Source organism: Lasioglossum baleicum, chromosome 3 (assembly GCF_051020765.1).
Source record: "Lasioglossum baleicum chromosome 3, iyLasBale1, whole genome shotgun sequence".
Taxonomy (NCBI): Eukaryota; Metazoa; Arthropoda; class Insecta; order Hymenoptera; family Halictidae; genus Lasioglossum; species Lasioglossum baleicum.
The window spans coordinates 19,135,855-19,153,613 of NC_134931.1; the positions used below are offsets into that span (position 1 = coordinate 19,135,855).

The following is a 17,759-nucleotide window of genomic DNA, read 5'->3' on the forward strand; positions in this document are numbered from 1 at the left end:
ACCGACGACTGTTGCTGGGATTATGCTCTATCGATGGTTAACATTCTTTCATAATTGCAACTATGCAGCTAGAAATGATCCTTGGTAAGCCGTGTATAACAATCCGGCAATTTCTTTAAACGGAATTATTAACATATAATAAATTTTATGATTTCGGCGCAGGATTCGATCATTTCTAGAAACCAGCAAATGTGCAATTAATTAATTAAATAAATTAAAGGACATATTCCTCCTTGCATTTGTCTAACACATGGTTCAGTTACACGTTTGCCACCATGGAACAAAGACCACTTATTTGTAACTTTCTAATATTTGTTTAAATGTTCTTTGTTGTCACAGCAAGTATCTGTTCTTATATTTTTCTTTTTTTCCTGATTGGATTTACACGGCTGTATTACAATTTTGTTCAAAATATATTCTACATATATTATTTTTCAGACGCAAAAAATGTCTCTTTGAGAATGATCCACATAAGGATCGAAACGTCGAGAAACATGCTTAATTAATTGCACATTTGCTGGTTTCTAGAAATGATCGAAATCATAAAATTTATTATATATTCATTCTTCGATCGAGAAAAGAATTCACCGTAATTATTAGCATTGTTTTTTGGAAATATTATTATTAAATAAAACAGAGCTTTGGCTCTTGCGAGTTTAATTGGCAGGACTTGATTAAAATTTGTAATTTTCATCATGAAACATCAGCTTTACGTAAAACATGCAACCGACTTTAGACTGTCAATATTTATGCAGAACTTTTCGGTATATTTTCCTCGAGTTGGCCAGTCGTTCCTCCGAAAATTGTTGCTTGTATCTTATCTGTCGACCGATATCGATTTCCTTCCTGTTTGCCGAAAATTGCGCAATTAATGTCACGCGTGGATTATTTATGGACAGATGCAGAACATCAATAACATCGTGATGTTTCCCCTGGACTCGGTGCTGAAGGGGGACCTGAGAGGAGTTAAAGGCGACCTGAAGAGACCGTTCGAGAAGGCGTGGAAGGACTACGAGGCGAAATACGCGAAAATCGAGAAGGAGAAGAAGCAGCACGCGAAAGAGGCTGGCCTCATTCGGACGGAAGTGACGCCGGCCGAGATCGCCGATGAGATGGAAAAGGAGAGACGATTGTTTCAATTGCAAATGTGCGAGGTGAGGCCCCTTAAATCGTCTCCGGAACGAATCACAGTAATTCTATATACATATCTCGTTCTCTCTCTCTCTCTCTGTGCGTACATATTTATTGCGACGATCGTTTGACAACCGGCCCCGTCCGCGTCTCTGTTACAGTATCTGATCAAGGTGAACGAAATCAAAACCAAGAAGGGAATCGAACTACTTCAGCATCTAGTCGAATATTACCATGCGCAAACCAAGTAAGATTCATGGAGAATATTTTAGCCGTTAACCCGTTTCTTAACGAACAAGAACTGGAAACAGTTTTTTGGAAAAGGCACAATTGTTGAACACATTGTCTACCGATTATTTCGTTGTTTTTGAAAGTCTATGGATTTTCTTAACTCTCGTACGCTCCTCGAGAATAGTTGCTCAAAAGAGACCAGGATAATAATTCACCCATGTTTGCTCCACACGTGAAAATCAACAAATTATGTTGCCTGGCATATCGAAATGCTAATGAAATTGAAAAAACAAAAGGAGTGCCTTGAAGAGAAAGAAACGCTCTTTCTATTGCTACTTCGCACAAGATTCTACGATAATTTTTTCGCTATCTGGAGCCAGTTAAAGTTAAAACGCCCATATTTACTTCAATGTTGAATAACTCGAATAAAAAAAATCGCACAATATTCAACAACCGCACAATTTACACAGGAAAGATAGCCCTTCCAAATGATATTAACGCGAATTATCAAAAAAATTTGTTGCTCCCCGTGTGATGTTCCAAAGTCGCACAAATTTTTTGTTAACCGTCAATGTTGTCTTCATCTCGCTATAACTTTGTAAAAAGCCAACATAGCAACAATTTGAAACAGAGCATCTGAAACTAGAGGTTTCAGGCTTTCAAACCATTGTTTAACAATATTGATACGGCAATTTTTGACGGAGTTATGATCACGTTCGTATAAGGCTTAATAGAGATGGTGACAAGGATGATTACGATAAGAAACTTATATGTTGAACTTCCACTTTCCAGTTACTTTCAAGACGGCCTAAAGACCATCGAACACTTCGGTTCCTACGTGGCTGACCTCAGCGTGAAGTTGCAGAAGATTAGGCAAACGCAGGACGAAGAGAGAAGGCGGTTGACAGAGCTGAGAAACCTCCTGAGGAGCTCTGGCTGCGACAAAGAAGTAAACCTTGAACTACCATATTTTAATCTTAGACAACAAATTTGTAGACATGAATATTCAAGACAGTGTTTTTCTTTTCAGTTAAACGTAAACGCGAATGCAGGGTATTCGCTTCACCAACTGCAAGGGGACAAGCAGCATGGTGTCACTCGTTCCGGACACCTTCTGAAGAAGAGCGAGGGTAAAATGAGGAGAGTATGGCAGAAGAGAAGGTGCGCCGTTCAGGCGGAGGGTTATCTTGATATTTGTCACGCGGACGAAAATAAACCACCCACACGAGTGAATTTATTAACCTGCCAAATCAAGCTAGTACCAGATGACAAGCGGGGTTTCGATCTCATTAGCTGTGAGTCGTTTAAACTGATGTATAAACCTGCAAAAAAATATGTGTCGTTGTATCGCTACATGCATATGTTAACATATATTAACGGATTACCTACCGGTGATTATTCACCGCCTCGTAAAAAGCCTATGAATCACGATGCGTTTGCGATGTTGCGTATCTTCGAAGTCGTATGTTTGTTATTTGCATTTTTGCAGGCTTGATGCACTTTATCGTTAGAGATGAATTCTTCTCGATCGAAAATTAAATATATAATAAAATTTTATGATTTCGGCGCAGGGTTCGATCATTTATAGAAAACCAGCAAATGTGCAATTAATTAAACATGCTTCTCAACGTTTCGATCTTTATGTGGATCATTCTCAAAGACACATTTTTTGCGTCTGAAACACAGCCGTGTAAATCCAACGGAAAAAGAGAAGCATGTTCAATTAATTGCACACATTTGCTGGTTTTCTATAAATGATCGAACCCTGCGCCGAAATCATAAAATTTATTATATATTTATCGTTAGAATTTGACATGATGATTTATTTTTTGTGATACTTCAGACAACAGGACGTATCATTTCCAAGCGGAAGACGAGGCAGATCAACGAGCATGGATGTCCGTTCTGGTCAACTGCAAAGAACGCGCTTTGCTTCGAGCATTCGATGCCAGTGGCAAAGCAGAGGCTGGTACTGGGAATCCAAGTCTAGTTGAACTACAACAGGCCGTGATTCGATGCGTTATGAGGTTACCGGGAAACGATCAGTGCTGTGATTGCTCCTCGCAAAATGGTAAATCTGATGGGACTCGTTTTGGGGGTCGAACGTTAGGTGTATCTCCTTGTATCTTCAAACCAAGCAAGTACACGATCAATAGTACAATATCACAGAGGATCAGATAGACTCTGCAGAAAATATAATAGTGTAGACTTTATTCGTATATTAAACGCTTGCACTATAATACTATGTATAACATCGTGTCGCTCTCGCGATAAATATTATTAATAGACAGCGGATTTTATGCGTTTATGATATAAAAACGAGTAGGTGTAATTTAAAATAGCAAAAATATTAGAAGAATTTAATAATACTGTTATGCTATTTTCAACTTGTCAAACATATGTATTAAGAAAGAAGATTAATTTCTATTTCACTCCAGATTGTTTTTCATTTTCATTTTGCATAAAGATCCACTGTCTAATTACACGGTCCAACAAATTTCAACTTTTTTTATGTTCCCTAATTACTGTTGGGTCCTTCTTATAGAGTTTTTTGCGCTGATTCCGAATCTGTTTTTAAGTTTTTTCCTATACGCACAATTTTTGAGGAACATTGCTTTGAAAAAAAAAACATTTTTATACAATTCAATATCTATTATAATAACACTACAATATTTGTTTAAAGTTGAAAAATATGTTTTTTCTTCAAAGTCATGTTTCTCAAAAACTGTGCGTCTAGGGAAAAATTGTGGTGTTGGACAGTATCATTAATTTCCTAACACGGACATTGTAGGAAGACAATAGGTATAAATTTTCTTCTTTTTCTAGGAGATATTATGAACGACAAAGTAACCGTGTGTAAAATGAATCGTAGTGCAAGGGGTTAATATCGTATAAAATAGTAATAGACTTGATTGAGGGGTGGTAGGTGTTAGTACTGTAGTACTGTGCACAATTAATAACCGTTTCTCTGCAGATCGACGATTACCGAGACTATCATTTGAATATTTTTACAGATGCTACGTGGCTGTCCACAAATTTCGGCATAATCGTCTGCATAGAGTGCAGCGGTATTCACCGAGACCTAGGTGTACACATATCCAGAATACAGTCTCTGACACTCGACAATGTGGGTACAGCTCAGCTGCTCCTTGCACGACACATGACTAACCAGGCGTTCAATGAAGTGATGGAAGCAACGTTGCATCATAACCACAAACCAACTCCAACATCGACCATGTAAGTACAACCATATATCCTCGGCCTGCATTCCTTTGATCTCCCAACTTATGTTTCACCGAACAGGGAAGAGAGATACGACTTCATAAGAGCCAAGTATGTAGACAAGAGGTACGTGATGAACACATGCGCCGATGAAAGGGATCTTCTCTCGGATCTAGAACACGCTGTAAATAATCGTGACCTGCAACAACTTCTGCAAGTTTATGCCGAGAACGTGGATCTGGCAGCGCCGTTACCTACTTCGGTAAAGTTCCATTTCAATCGATGCCAAACTTTCAGAAGTTTGCGTACACCTGCTCGACTCGAGGAAATGTGACCCTCGATTGTAGCATCACTGTTCTATTATAGGATGTGGGCGAGACAGCTTTGCATTTAGCCATTTTACGCGAGATGGGAAATAGTTTACACATTGTCGACTTCCTAGTGCAAAACATGTCAACAGGCGGTATAGACAGGACCACTGTTGACGGAGAGACTGCGTTGCACCTTTGTGCAAGGCACGACAGAGCGGAGGCGATGAAATTGTTGCTGCGTGCAGGCGCCGATCCCACGCATCGGAACAAACAGGATAAAACTCCGCTTGATATTGCCCAAGAGATGGGCCATCATACTTGCAAAGAACTGGTATATTATTAACATGAAATGTTTTTTGAGTGGTGTACCACCCTGATAATATCATTAGACTGCGGATCGTTATGCATTTGTGGCTTCTGAAAATTTTCAGGAAAGGACGGAATATGTACAGTAGCGGACAAATGTTTAAGACCGCTCTAAAGAAGGCGATAACTTTTTTAATATTGTACTATACGATTTGAACTTTTTTGGGAAGCTAGAGCAATTAGTTTACTAAAGGATGTGAAAAGAAATTTTTTCAAAAATTGCAACTGATCGGAATTGTTGAAAAAATACTAAAAGTTGAATTTTTAACTTTTTTTGTATGTGGGCCTATATTGAAAATTTAAAAAATACTTTTTGTGAATCTTTGTCAATTAAATATACTGTGAAAGTTTCATCGAAATCGGTCGACGTTACAATCAGCTACCATCTATAAACGTTTGTAGCTCATTGCAACGTCGACCAATTTTGACGAAATTTTCAGAATATGTTTAATTGACACAGATCTACAAAACGTATTTTTTAAATTTTCAATATAGGCCCACATAAAAAAGTTAAAAATTCAACTTTTTGATTCAACATCAATTGCAATTATGAAAAAATTTTTTTTCACATCCTTTAGTAAACTAATCGCTCTAGCTTCCAAAAAAGTTCAAATCATATAGTACAATATTAAAAATCGTCTTCTTTAGAGCAGTCTTAAACTTTTGTCCGCTACTGTATAAGATTCGATAGAATTTAGTACAAATTTTATTTTTCGGAGATCCGCGAAGGCTCCTACCACTGGAAATAAGATTGTATTTTATTCCACTTGCTTAAAATTCGTCTAGAAAAATTGAAAATTGCATAAACATCCGCAGTCTGGTCATCATAAAATCCAAAGAACGCAATTGTAAACGTTGTACTGTTTTTAGTTGAGTCACGCTCTGCAGAGGCAGAAGACGTTATTCGACAACGTTAACATTGAGTGGAACCTCTCACACGATGAAGGCTCAACTGATTTTTCTGATGACGAGACGATAATAGAGGACAGGGTATGATCGTAGAAGATCAATAGCTAAATTGTTTGGCTAGGGTTGTTGTTTATACTTTAATTGTTTCTTGTAGAATGGATGTCTAACGCCAGAGAAGAAGTCCCGCAGTAGACCGCCATCTTATGTGGGCGGTGGTGGCAGTGGCGGGGGCACTGGGTCAGGAGACTCACCAGTGACACTGCGAAGTCGAAGTAGCACTTGCGACAGTTTGCAAAGCGGTTCTTCGCCAAGTGCCTCGACGAATAGGCAACAAATGCCTCCGCCACCTCCACCACAAGCAAGGAAACCTGTTGCTGGTACGGCCTCTCTTTTCTTCAGTTAACGCCTTACGTCATATCCTCGGCACTCCCTCGCCACTCATAATAGGCGAGACCAGTTTGTCAACTTCGAAAAATCGATTTTATTTCAAACAATCCGGAGATGTCGCTTCAGGATCGTCCCTTGTAAGAACAGATTTTTCATCAAGGAACACCGGACCCTATTAGTTGTTTTAAAGACGTAGATCATTCAAGTTGGAGAATCCGCGGTGGTGAAATAAGATCCTGACACCTAGAAGTCCTAGGATCAATCCTTTTGAATTGAAGTACATGGTCTGTCCGGAAAGTATCCGAGCTTGAGCTGTAGCGAGTGGAAGTATCATTCCTTAGCCCACTTGGGAACGAAGATATAAGCAAATGTCGGATACTTTCCGGACAGACCACGTATTTTACGACAATTTTAGTGTGTACACATGATATGCAGATACAGAGGAACTAACCGATGATTTCTGTTTCAGTACCCGCACCCATGGCTCCGGACATTTCACTGAATATCCATGGGTCTCTGAAGAAACGTGTCGCACCGCCACCACCACCACCGGCCGGAAGTACAGGTGGTATACCCTCCTCTCATTATGGTACACTACCTTCGTCCGCGTCCTTAGCAGCGTCGACGCATAGCCGTACAACGAGCGAACCGATCTTAGCTGGGCATTCTTTACATACTCTACCACATGCGTTAAATACATTAAACAGTCAGCATCATAAAAGATCGCCCAGTGGAGATTCTTCAACGGGACACGGTGCGTTTAAAAGTTTATGCGAACTTCTCTACGAACTGACGCCTGGCTCGGGTAACCTTACCAAACCTTCCGCACCCGTTCTTTTCTCAGGATTTATTGTGTCTCGTCTGTTTGTTAGGTGCTGACAAAGTGAACAGCTCGACGCTTCAACGACCGAGAAATCCTCCACCTCCGGCGCCTTCAGGCATCAATTCCTCGAGATTGAGCAATGGCCGCAGTAGCGAGTCATTGAGTTCTATGTGCTCGGATCACGGTCTGGGTAATCCTGTTCCACCCCCGCGCAAGGTAAGCTGCGAATCATTCGTGTAAGTTATTCACAAGATTATGAAATATTTTTATAAAACATGAGCTCTCCTCGGGAGAGAGAGAGAGAGAGAGGAGGGACGAGACGTTGAAACAGGAAATCAAGGAATACTTTCCTGTATACTTTTTTTTTCATATTATTTTCGAATACGTAATGCTAAATCCTACCAAGACATTTATTATTTTTCACGCTAAAGCGAATGAAGTTTTATTTGTATTTTATTTGGCGCAATCATCAATGCCGGTAGACTTCTAACATCTCCTTTAACATTGTATGTGTATGTATAAACATCCATTCAAGTCATTATTGTTCATTTAACAGCGTCACTAATTTCCGAAAATTTTAACTAACACGGTGTTACTCCTCCCACGTTTCCCATGCAGTAGTTGATATAATACCTTCTCGTAAACGACGGTACTTCGCAAATCATATTAACCACATACCTATAGTATCAGTAATTTTCAGTAGATTACATATATTAATCACGAGCATCATATGCCCACCACATTTTTACATTCTCTAATCTTTGCAGTAATCTACATACATAATGCACATCCATTCTTTCATGTTGCATAATTCATTAATTCAAAAGACAGCTGGAGCAAATTTCTAAATTGTCCATTCAACTAATAATTGTTCTTAATATTAGTATAAATCATTTCTCATTTGGTGGTAACGTGATTACGAAAATTCGTAATAGGTTTTGATAGAGTCTACATAGAGACAGTTAAAGTTTAAGAAGCACTTGTTTTTTTATTCGAGAACTTGAGAAATCTTGTGATCTTTAAGAAAATCGGTATTTAGAAAGTGCATGCATTTCAAAGACGGTGCTTTATGGTTTGTTATTAACCATTGTTGGTACAGCGAAGGGACCGGTCCAGACTAGAGAGCTACGCCGAGGAGCCTTCATCTTTGCTCCCAAATCTGAATCTGGTAAACATCAGCCATCCCACATTACAGCTTGTTACACTTGAAATGTGTTTCAACATTGTTATCAAATTTTCAAAGAATACCTTTCATTCCACAATATATATTTACACAACAATTGCAAATCTAGAATTTTCTTTTTTACATATACAGTTTGCATTTTTCTTGTTTCATCAGAGAACCAAACAATTCTTTTTCTATTCGTACAAAAAACTATTATAATACTGAATTATATTGTTCCTATTCGTTGATTTAATTTTCTCGTCTGTGCACATTTACTAAAATTTCCAACATTCGTAATAATTGCTTCGATAAAATGATTCAATCAATACAGTCAAATAGTATAGTTATCCTTTCAAGTGTGGCAATGCTTTTGCATGATCAGTCGTGCTGTCCGTAACAATCGTTTTTTCATTGTCAATGCTTTGGGCATAATTTTCGTCAGAATAACATTTTATTTCGATTCGTCGGATCTGTTGTCCGTGCTATATGATTCTAAACGATTGTTTTATTCAGTTCTAATCGAAACTACATTACTGTTCCTGGATTTCTACTGTGCGATTTTTAACGAGTAAACAACCTTGTGAAAATCGAATATACATGATAAAATTAACGATACTGAATGACTAACACTCGAGCTTCCTGTGTACAAATCCTCTATGTCGATGTAATGTTTATATTGATCAAAGTATATATTGTGCTAGGATGCTTTGAAAGTTAATTCTCGCATGAGCCTCCCAAATTTGTGTTAACAATAGCACTTGAACGCACTGGGCCCTTATATAATTACTCTGGTGTAAACTACCCCCATAAACTCACAAAGTGGATGTAAGCAGTTACAAAAATACAATAGTGTCGTTCATTTATTGTCTAAATTATTTCATTGTAATCACGAGATGCGTCAGCTATCTGTTTTAAATGTTTCAAATATTATTGTGTTAATCTTGGATTATTTCTGTATGTATAAAGAAAATACCTATGTCCAGATAACACGTTATCTTCCACTTTGTAATTTTACATTGTATTGATAGCTTAAATCTAAGGACTTAGTCTAAGCAATACTTACAACAGGCATGAAATCAATGCATATTATTGGAAATTCTAGTTCAGTATACATTAGGTAATGAAAGAGTAGATGTATTGGATTAAATAACACAGAATTTGTTTCGATAAAATCGACGTTATCGTGTACCTAGACATTAGAGAATACGTACTATCATGTAAAAAAAGAGTTTAGCAACTATTGTTAATTTTTAGAATTATGTAATTGAGAAAGACAATTTAAATATATGCATGAAATACTGTATAAAAATGTCACTTAGAACAGTAATAACTAATAGACTCTCATACTGAATGGATAACATTGAAATAGTTCGATTATAGCATTTAATTAGAAGAGATTCATATGTAACATTTCTATGTAATACAATTTTACATTTTATGAATACAGTTTCTTCTATATGCATGGTACCCATAATGGTAAAAAAAGAGAAACGAGTCAAACAAATATTTATGGTAATTAACTGTGCACGATCTGCATACGTTCTTGGAAAAAGACTGTCTCCCTCTTGTCTTCTCTATCTAGAATTTCCAATTTAGCTGTCTTTGTGATTTAAGGAAACATTCTTTGTTTCCATCAACTCTTAGAAGTTAACCCTTTGACACCCGACGGGTTCCAATGAAAGAAGATCCGCTCTGTCATGAACTGTAATTATATCTTGCTCCGAAACTTTAATTTTTAAACCAAATAAACAAATGTCTGAGAAAATTGTTGCGTTTAAGGGGGTCTTTTCTAGCAGACGACGCTCGCGCGTGAACTACGTACGCGAGGATTGCAAGGTTCCGGGATTCCACTTCTGATTTCTCGATAATGCAAAGACGGGGTTTTGTAGTAGTCAAAATCGCTAGATGAAAGATCAATCTAGGGCGCTGTTTGCCTCAAAAGTCCTTCTTTTACGTTTCCGAGCAATAGTTTTGCAATATTCGGCTGCATGTTGCCCGTCGGAGAGGTTAGTAAGCCGGCGTGACTGCAGCGCCATTTGACGGGCATCATGCAGCAGAATATTGCAAAACTATTGCTCGGAAACGTAAAAGATTGATCTTTCATCTAGCGATTTTGACTACTATAAAACCACCCCGTCTTTGCATTATCGAGAAATCAGAAGTGTAATCCCGGATCCTTGTAATCCTCGCGTACGTATACGTGGTCTAGCGGGTGTGAGTCGTGAGTATACCACACATTCACGCGCGAGTGTCGTCTGCTAGGAGAAGGGGCCTGAAGGGGCCTGAAGGGGCCCCTCGATCACTCTCGATCTCTTGAAACATTTTGGAACACGCTTAAATGTTTGTAATGCTACGAAAGAAATTCACCATTGTGTTTGGGAGAGTCTACAGAATATTTGCAAATATTTTGATACATTCAAGAGAAAATTAGATATTCCAGAGACAATAGTTGAAAATGAAATATTGAACTGTGCAAGAAAGAGGTAACCGTGCTGGCATATGTTTGTGTTACATGATGTTGGTCGTCAGGGGGTTAAAGTGTGCTTGCTTCGTCCTGGAGAACTAAAAGGAACGTTCGCACTGTGTCGCATTAATTGTAATCTCGCATTCGTTAATTTTTAGCCAACTTCGTCGACCTTGAGCGGACTACGACGTTGTCGAGCCCTGTACGACTGCGAAGCAGACAATGAAGACGAGTTGTCCTTCCGGGAAGGGGAAGTGATCATCGTCACCAACGAACAAACCGACGATGACAACTGGATGGAGGGTGCGTTGGAGCGGGCGCCGGAACGAAGGGGAATGTTCCCAATCAGTTTCGTACACATGTTCCAAGATTAACATTCGGTAAGCCTGAACTCATTGGCAAGTGTCTCCAGTACTGCCAGCGCCGTGAGTGTCGCAAGCTTGGGCAGGAAAAGTTGGATGCGAAAGCCGAAGGATTGAGAGAGAGAGAGATAGAAAAAGAGAGAAATAGAAAGCGTGGAGACACATCCTCCACAACCGTCGTATCCCCATAGAAGACACGTAGGCCTCGGAACTTTTATATGTATATCTACGTCTATCTTTCATCTTGACAACTATCGAAGCTCGGTTCTACACCAAAACGAAAAGACTTGATTTCTTTGGATTGCCTTTCTAGTTCACTCGAAGTGCTATTGTCCATAAATCGCTATCTGCCCTGGTGCAACAGTGTCTTGGATAGGATGACAATCAGTTCGTCGGTTAAGAATTATGGTTTGGTCCTGCATTGGCACTCTGTCATACGAGTACGTGTGGACTCGATGTCATTCGGAGCTTGTGGAGCACGGTTCGCTTGAAATAGGAGAGAAGGAAGCGGGATCAGATTGCCTATGAGATAGGCGAATGAAAGGTACATAGAGTTTTATCCTTCGCCAAAAAAAAGGAAAGGAAAATGAAAGAAAGAAAGATCCAAATTTGACTGCGTTAAGCGTTGGAAGATTTTGGTCACTCCTGGCCATTGAGAGGTAAATCCCATTGCAATGTCTATCAACTTGTATTGGTCGAATTCCCGCCAATTTTATGTATTTTTCTGTCCTGATGCTATTCAAGGACCGTCGTAAAATGTTGGTCCGCCGGCTTACTTGCTGTACCCCTTGCTCGTGTAACTGACAAAGGGCCAGGAGGTGCTGAAAATTCATTGAACTATGCGAAAGGGAACTATATGTATACGGTGGGTTGGCCCCCTGAATGGCCTCGAGTAAATAGTTCGATTTCACGGATTAACTTTCATACAAAAGGACGGATGGGATCGGTTCGAAGACGAAGAACACAGGGGGAAGTGCGTCGAGTGAATGGTTTCGGCTGACGCTTTCGAAAGACTGGGAAGGGGACTGTTCACGGTTTTTCTTTTTAAAGCCGATGTTAACAAAAATGTGATATATAAGATATATTTCAGTATGAATCATTAGTATTACGAATCGGGTTAACGAACAAATTCCACGCTAAGTGGCACTGTTGTACGCGTGCATTGGTGGCCGGGCAGACGATGCATAATCGGACAGTCCATTCGCCGTGAAATCATACAGTAATTTCGTTTATAACGAGAGATAATGCAGCGGATACTGGTTTATCTAGCTGGCTGATATCGATTCTACTAGGTAGAAGAGGTATTCGTTGTTCGTAACGATGATTATGTTCGGCAAGCTGTGCACAAATTCAGAACTACAAATACAAAAACGGAAGCGCGGGTGCGTGCGTGAGTGTGTGAAACGGAATGAAAGGGTCGGTGAGAAATGGTCTAATCTCTAATACGCAAGTCTTACAATATCTGGCGCACACTTCTTTTTCTGTACTGCCAATTACGAGTATAATTGCTATACTCTTGTACTGTCGCGTTCTAGGAGAAACAAGAAAAAGGAAAGATCGAAAATTCACAATGATTCTCGTCGTAACGACACGTAACTAACGTTTAAACCGTGAACCTAGGATGTTTAAAATAAAAGGAGAAAACAGGTCCTCAACCTCTGTCGAAGAACAGAGTGTGACATTAATATTGCATGACACCGATAGTATTATTAGTATACTCGATTAATAAGGAGATCGCGTCGTTACGGCTGTATGTACATTTTTGTAATGCCATATTATTTGTTAGTACATACATAATTACGCGTTTACACAACGTACATGCGAACACGATACCCACACACACCACGCGCGTCTCATAATGGATATATATATATATTTAAATGTATGTATATCTTGCGGAAATAGAATTATTGAAATTAGAGGTTTATTAGCGGTTAAGTATGTACATGAAGAGAGAGAATATTACAGAGAAGAGAAGAAAGGACGAAGAGTTTTAGAGCTGTGTATGCGACTTTAACGATGATTATGCGCCGGAAGCGAATTAAAAATTTATTTTTATTTCACTTGAAATATATATACACACGAGACCAAAGAAACGTTCGCAAATGAAAAGCAACAGCCTGTTTAGCTTAATCTACGGAACTATAATTCCTCTAGGTGAGATAGTAAATTTGCTTATGGCCGCCGTTGCCTCTATAATTGGATCAAAGTCGTTATGGCCGCTCAAGGTCATGCCTTCAGATAACAAAAAAACACAAATTAATTAAATTGCATTTTTCGAGGTTGCAAATAAATCAAATATTGTTCATAAATGGAGAACGATTGTTGATTCGAATGAGAATGTATTCTTGTAAAACCTTTTTATGGAGAAGAAAATTAATTAATATTAAAAGCTTTGTAAATTATTCATATATTCGTGATCCCATCTGATCGAACAGATTGAAACGGAAACTTCGTTCGATTGATAACGGTAAAAATGTATTCGGTGTGAATGTTACATTAATAATTTATTTGAAACTTGTCCAACTGTGCAGTTAGAAACAGAGCGTGCGTAACTGAATGCATGCAGAATTTGCATGAACAGATATGAATAGAGGAGGGGTAATAATTTGGTGGCGTCCAACGATGGTCCCTTTGAATGTTAAAACTTGTACGATCATCCTAACGCCCTTTGTGTTTAGAGACTCCCAGCTTCGCGAAAGACAACTGGGTTGCCATCATTCAGGGTATCACAAAAGACAAATCATTTCCCATCACGATGGCACCCTACCAGGTTTTTCAAAAGGTATAAGAACAACCAGATTGTATTAAATTCACTTCTTTTGAGTTCCATGGTTCTCTTACCAGTGATTACCCCTTCGTTTGAGGATAGTTGGTCTGCGTGTATCACAGTTGGTTGTGGGTCAGACATTCTGCCTCGAAATGTGCAAAGCAATGGCAAAGGGGCTTTTAATCAGATCCAAAATCGCTTCTGTTATGGTCTGTTTTTTGAAGAAAGAGGCTCGAGGATCTCTACAGTTGTTATTTCTTTCGAAAAACAGGATATAGTAGTCTGGGATTCGCTTCGAAATCGCTCGGTCGCACGGCAGGGGTGTTCTTCGCATGGCCCCCTCCACATGACCATGAATGATCAAGTTGACCTTGATCTAATTATAGCTATCCACTTTACTTCTGACATTGAAACGCGCTTGTCATTCTTTTGTATTTAAACATGTCTGGAACGTCACCAAATATATTTGTGAATGCTAATAATTGTCGCGTTCTGTTTGTATATCGTTCGATGCTCGGTTCGAATGCGAGAAATGCGAGAAAATGCAAAGTGTGAATCCACGGTCAGTCGAGGACCGTGTTTGCTGCCTAGTCGAAATCAGTATAGAATTAATATTTTCTCCAACGTTGTCTCCGAGACTCTACTTTATGTTACAGACGAAATTCGGCACGAAAATAAAATTAGGAAGCTAGCCCCGCCGTTCGAAAAGCAAACGATAATATCACGAAAAAGATATACATATAATTACTCGCAAAGTTGGATACACAATCGCAACGTAATGATTTCCAGACTTTCTTGAAATGGACTCTAATAAAATAAAATTGTACAATATTTTTTATATATCACTATAAATGCATTTTTCGTTCATTTCCTCTGACGGAGGATTAGAAAAATCAAATAATTAATTCACCTAAATTTGTACTCCTGTACGTGAAACATTATATCGCACACTAAATTTTGTGAGTGAATATAAATGAAAAAAAAAAAAGAAGTAGAGTATTCGGAACAAAGTTGTTTCCTACGTATAATTAGGCTAGGCTTGCAACGCTTTACTGTTTTATTCGAACAAAACGGACAAAGCTTTTATAAGGACAACTATTACTAATTAGTGTTAACACTTTCGGATAGTGAGTTATTATCGCGCGAAGGTAAAGGTACATGTTTTTCGATGAACCATCGGGTAGAATACCATGCTCTGATTGATGGTGTCGCTGGGTATCTCTTTTACAATAACTGTATCTGTGCAATGTACTGATCACGGTAAATAAACAATGTCAATGTTCGTTAGGGGAAATACGTGATAAAGCCTTCCGTTCTACTTGCAGATAATTCGAGATGTAACACTTAATTGTTGCGCGTTCGATTTCTATACGGTGATAAAAAGAAATCTGCTGATTAGATTCGTAGTGTTGAAAATTATATTCGTCAGATGTTCTTTAGGGATACACGCTTCTAACGGAGAGAAACAAAAGAAAACAGGGTTCAACGTAACTTTGATTTCGAATCACGTCGCTGTGTAATGCCAATCTGTAATTTAAAAAAGGAAAGAGAGAGCGAGAGGAATTAACATGAAAAACTATCTAATCCACGTAGCATTAAGCTGCCTTTAAAATCTGTTTTTAATATCCTTGTAGTCTTTGTTGTGTCTCACAGTAGTGTCAAACTGGTTGACGCTGAAAAGAGTGCAGGGGACAGTTGGTGAGTGTATATATGTGTATAGAGTAAATAAGCGAGACGGTGAGAGAGAGAGAGAGAGAGAGAGAGAGAGAGAGAGAGAGAGAGCAGGAATCGATGTTTATACTGTTAAGCATACGATAAACAATAACATATAGTCTTAAGTATGTATTATATAGATATATTTAAAGAATGAGATGTTGACAACTGTGAGTGGCTTCTGTTCTGTGCATGAAATTTGCTGTGATGTATATATACGTTGCAAGGAAATCGGGTGTTTCTGGGACAAAGAGCAGGACAATATTATTTTTTCCAACTATGTATATTTTATAGTTTTTTCTAAACAATTTTCTTTGTTACTTGATAACTTTATGAAATGTATTTATGTACATGTATAACTCGTTACAGGCGCGCGAAACAATTGAACATTGTATTAGTTTTACAATTATCATTTTACTGACGTGTCAAGATAACAATGTATATAATTATACATTTTTTTTTTAAATATTCTAATGTGATTTCTTTTCTTCGCTCTAGGGAAATATAATAGTCTATCAGTTACCCTTAACTTAATCAATAATTTATTTCGTGCGCAATACAGACGAGATTCTAACAATCCATCTTACATCACACGATCTAATACCAATGTATGTATTACCAACACAAATCTTCGACAAAGAACGGAAGCTACGATCACGTACTTTGTTCTCTGAACCTATTACACTTCATGCATTTAAAAAAAAACGTTAAGTATAGATGATAAGTATTTATTACTATTATGTAGTTATTTGTACTAGATACAAAAACGTACGTCACGTAGGTATCTATATAAAGTCAAGAATTATTGTGTACCATAAAATGAAAGAAATTAATTCTCAAGGATAAGAATAACGATATCTCTTGTTTATTGAGATTTCATGAGCCAGATACACGGTACGCGCGGAAATGAAACGCCGTTACATTATTAAGTCTACCTACGTGTACGTACCTAATAATACTGTGCTATTGAAAAGTTAATCAGACGAGACATCTTGTTTAGATGCGGCCTTCGTCAATATCGAAGCAGGTCTAAATATTGATATTATATGATCGGTAATGTGCTAACATTTACTGTCTCCGTTGCGAATAAATCGCTACAGAATTGTCTTTTGAGCAGTTCACAAACTGTGAAATGTATCAGAAATAAATACCATTTAGAGAACTATCAAATTCTTTGTTTACTCGCGTGAATTTATCAAACCGTATTCTTTAAACATATTCCAATTCCAATATTCCATAAATGCTGATACCATAATCCCATCGCTTTTATAGCAAGGGTGGGCACTTACCATGGATGATGGATGATGGCACTTATTACAGTTGGGGGCGGGGGCAGTGCTTCGATTGTGTCTAAACTTTCACGCGCAGGCGCGAGAAAACAGTAACGTATCTACTATTGGGTAGCAGAGCGGCCAGAGCCCTGAGGCAGTTATATTGGCGGGAATGTACCGAAATAATCTTACCGAACAAAAAGACTTCAGGACGTGTCCTACGAGTTACAAAATATACACAAATACACTCGTTATACATTCATTTTTCAGAATCAAATCATATGAAGTTTTTAAAATTCTGCGGGGTGCTTAAGGAACCCCATTTTATCGAGAAGCTTATGTTACTGAGGCTGAAATCACCGCGCATGCGAGAGAAAGTTTGGGCACAATCGAAGCACTGCAGTGTTCCGATATCGTCGAGAATTTTTCGTGCGATGGATGGCCGCTGGTGGCGCTTTCAGCCTCACTAAATAAGATTCTCGATAAAATGGGGTACCTTGAGCAACCCGCAGAATTTGAAAAGATTTGTATGATTTGATTCTGAAAAATGAATGTATAACATGTGTATTTGTGTATATTTTGTAACTTGTAGGACACGTCCTGAAGTTTTTTTGTCCGGAACAGATTGTTTCGG

General features: G+C 38.4%; 1 protein-coding gene across 8 annotated transcripts in view; it reads left to right on the forward strand.

Moving 5' to 3' along the window:
• Asap (ArfGAP domain of ASAP) overlaps positions 1-17,024 on the forward strand; it is a 40,585-nt gene extending 23,561 nt beyond the window's left edge. For 2 of the 8 annotated variants that reach the window (XM_076419961.1, XM_076419965.1), the window contains exons 4-16: positions 900-1,154; positions 1,293-1,378; positions 2,155-2,657; positions 3,206-3,433; positions 4,377-4,599; positions 4,666-4,846; positions 4,951-5,226; positions 6,132-6,251; positions 6,325-6,547; positions 7,027-7,311; positions 7,430-7,596; positions 8,480-8,548; positions 11,168-17,024. In XM_076419961.1, the coding sequence (XP_076276076.1) occupies positions 900-1,154; positions 1,293-1,378; positions 2,155-2,657; positions 3,206-3,433; positions 4,377-4,599; positions 4,666-4,846; positions 4,951-5,226; positions 6,132-6,251; positions 6,325-6,547; positions 7,027-7,311; positions 7,430-7,596; positions 8,480-8,548; positions 11,168-11,383 (2,832 nt within the window). In that variant the 3' untranslated portion in view covers positions 11,384-17,024. Of the gene's footprint in view, positions 1-899; positions 1,155-1,292; positions 1,379-2,154; positions 2,658-3,205; positions 3,500-4,376; positions 4,600-4,665; positions 4,847-4,950; positions 5,227-6,131; positions 6,252-6,324; positions 6,548-7,026; positions 7,312-7,429; positions 7,597-8,479; positions 8,549-11,167 lie in introns of all 8 variants that reach the window. The other 6 variants (XR_013008596.1, XM_076419962.1, XM_076419964.1 and 3 more) reach the window with 6 other exon arrangements.
• The last annotated feature ends 735 nt before the right edge of the window (positions 17,025-17,759 follow it).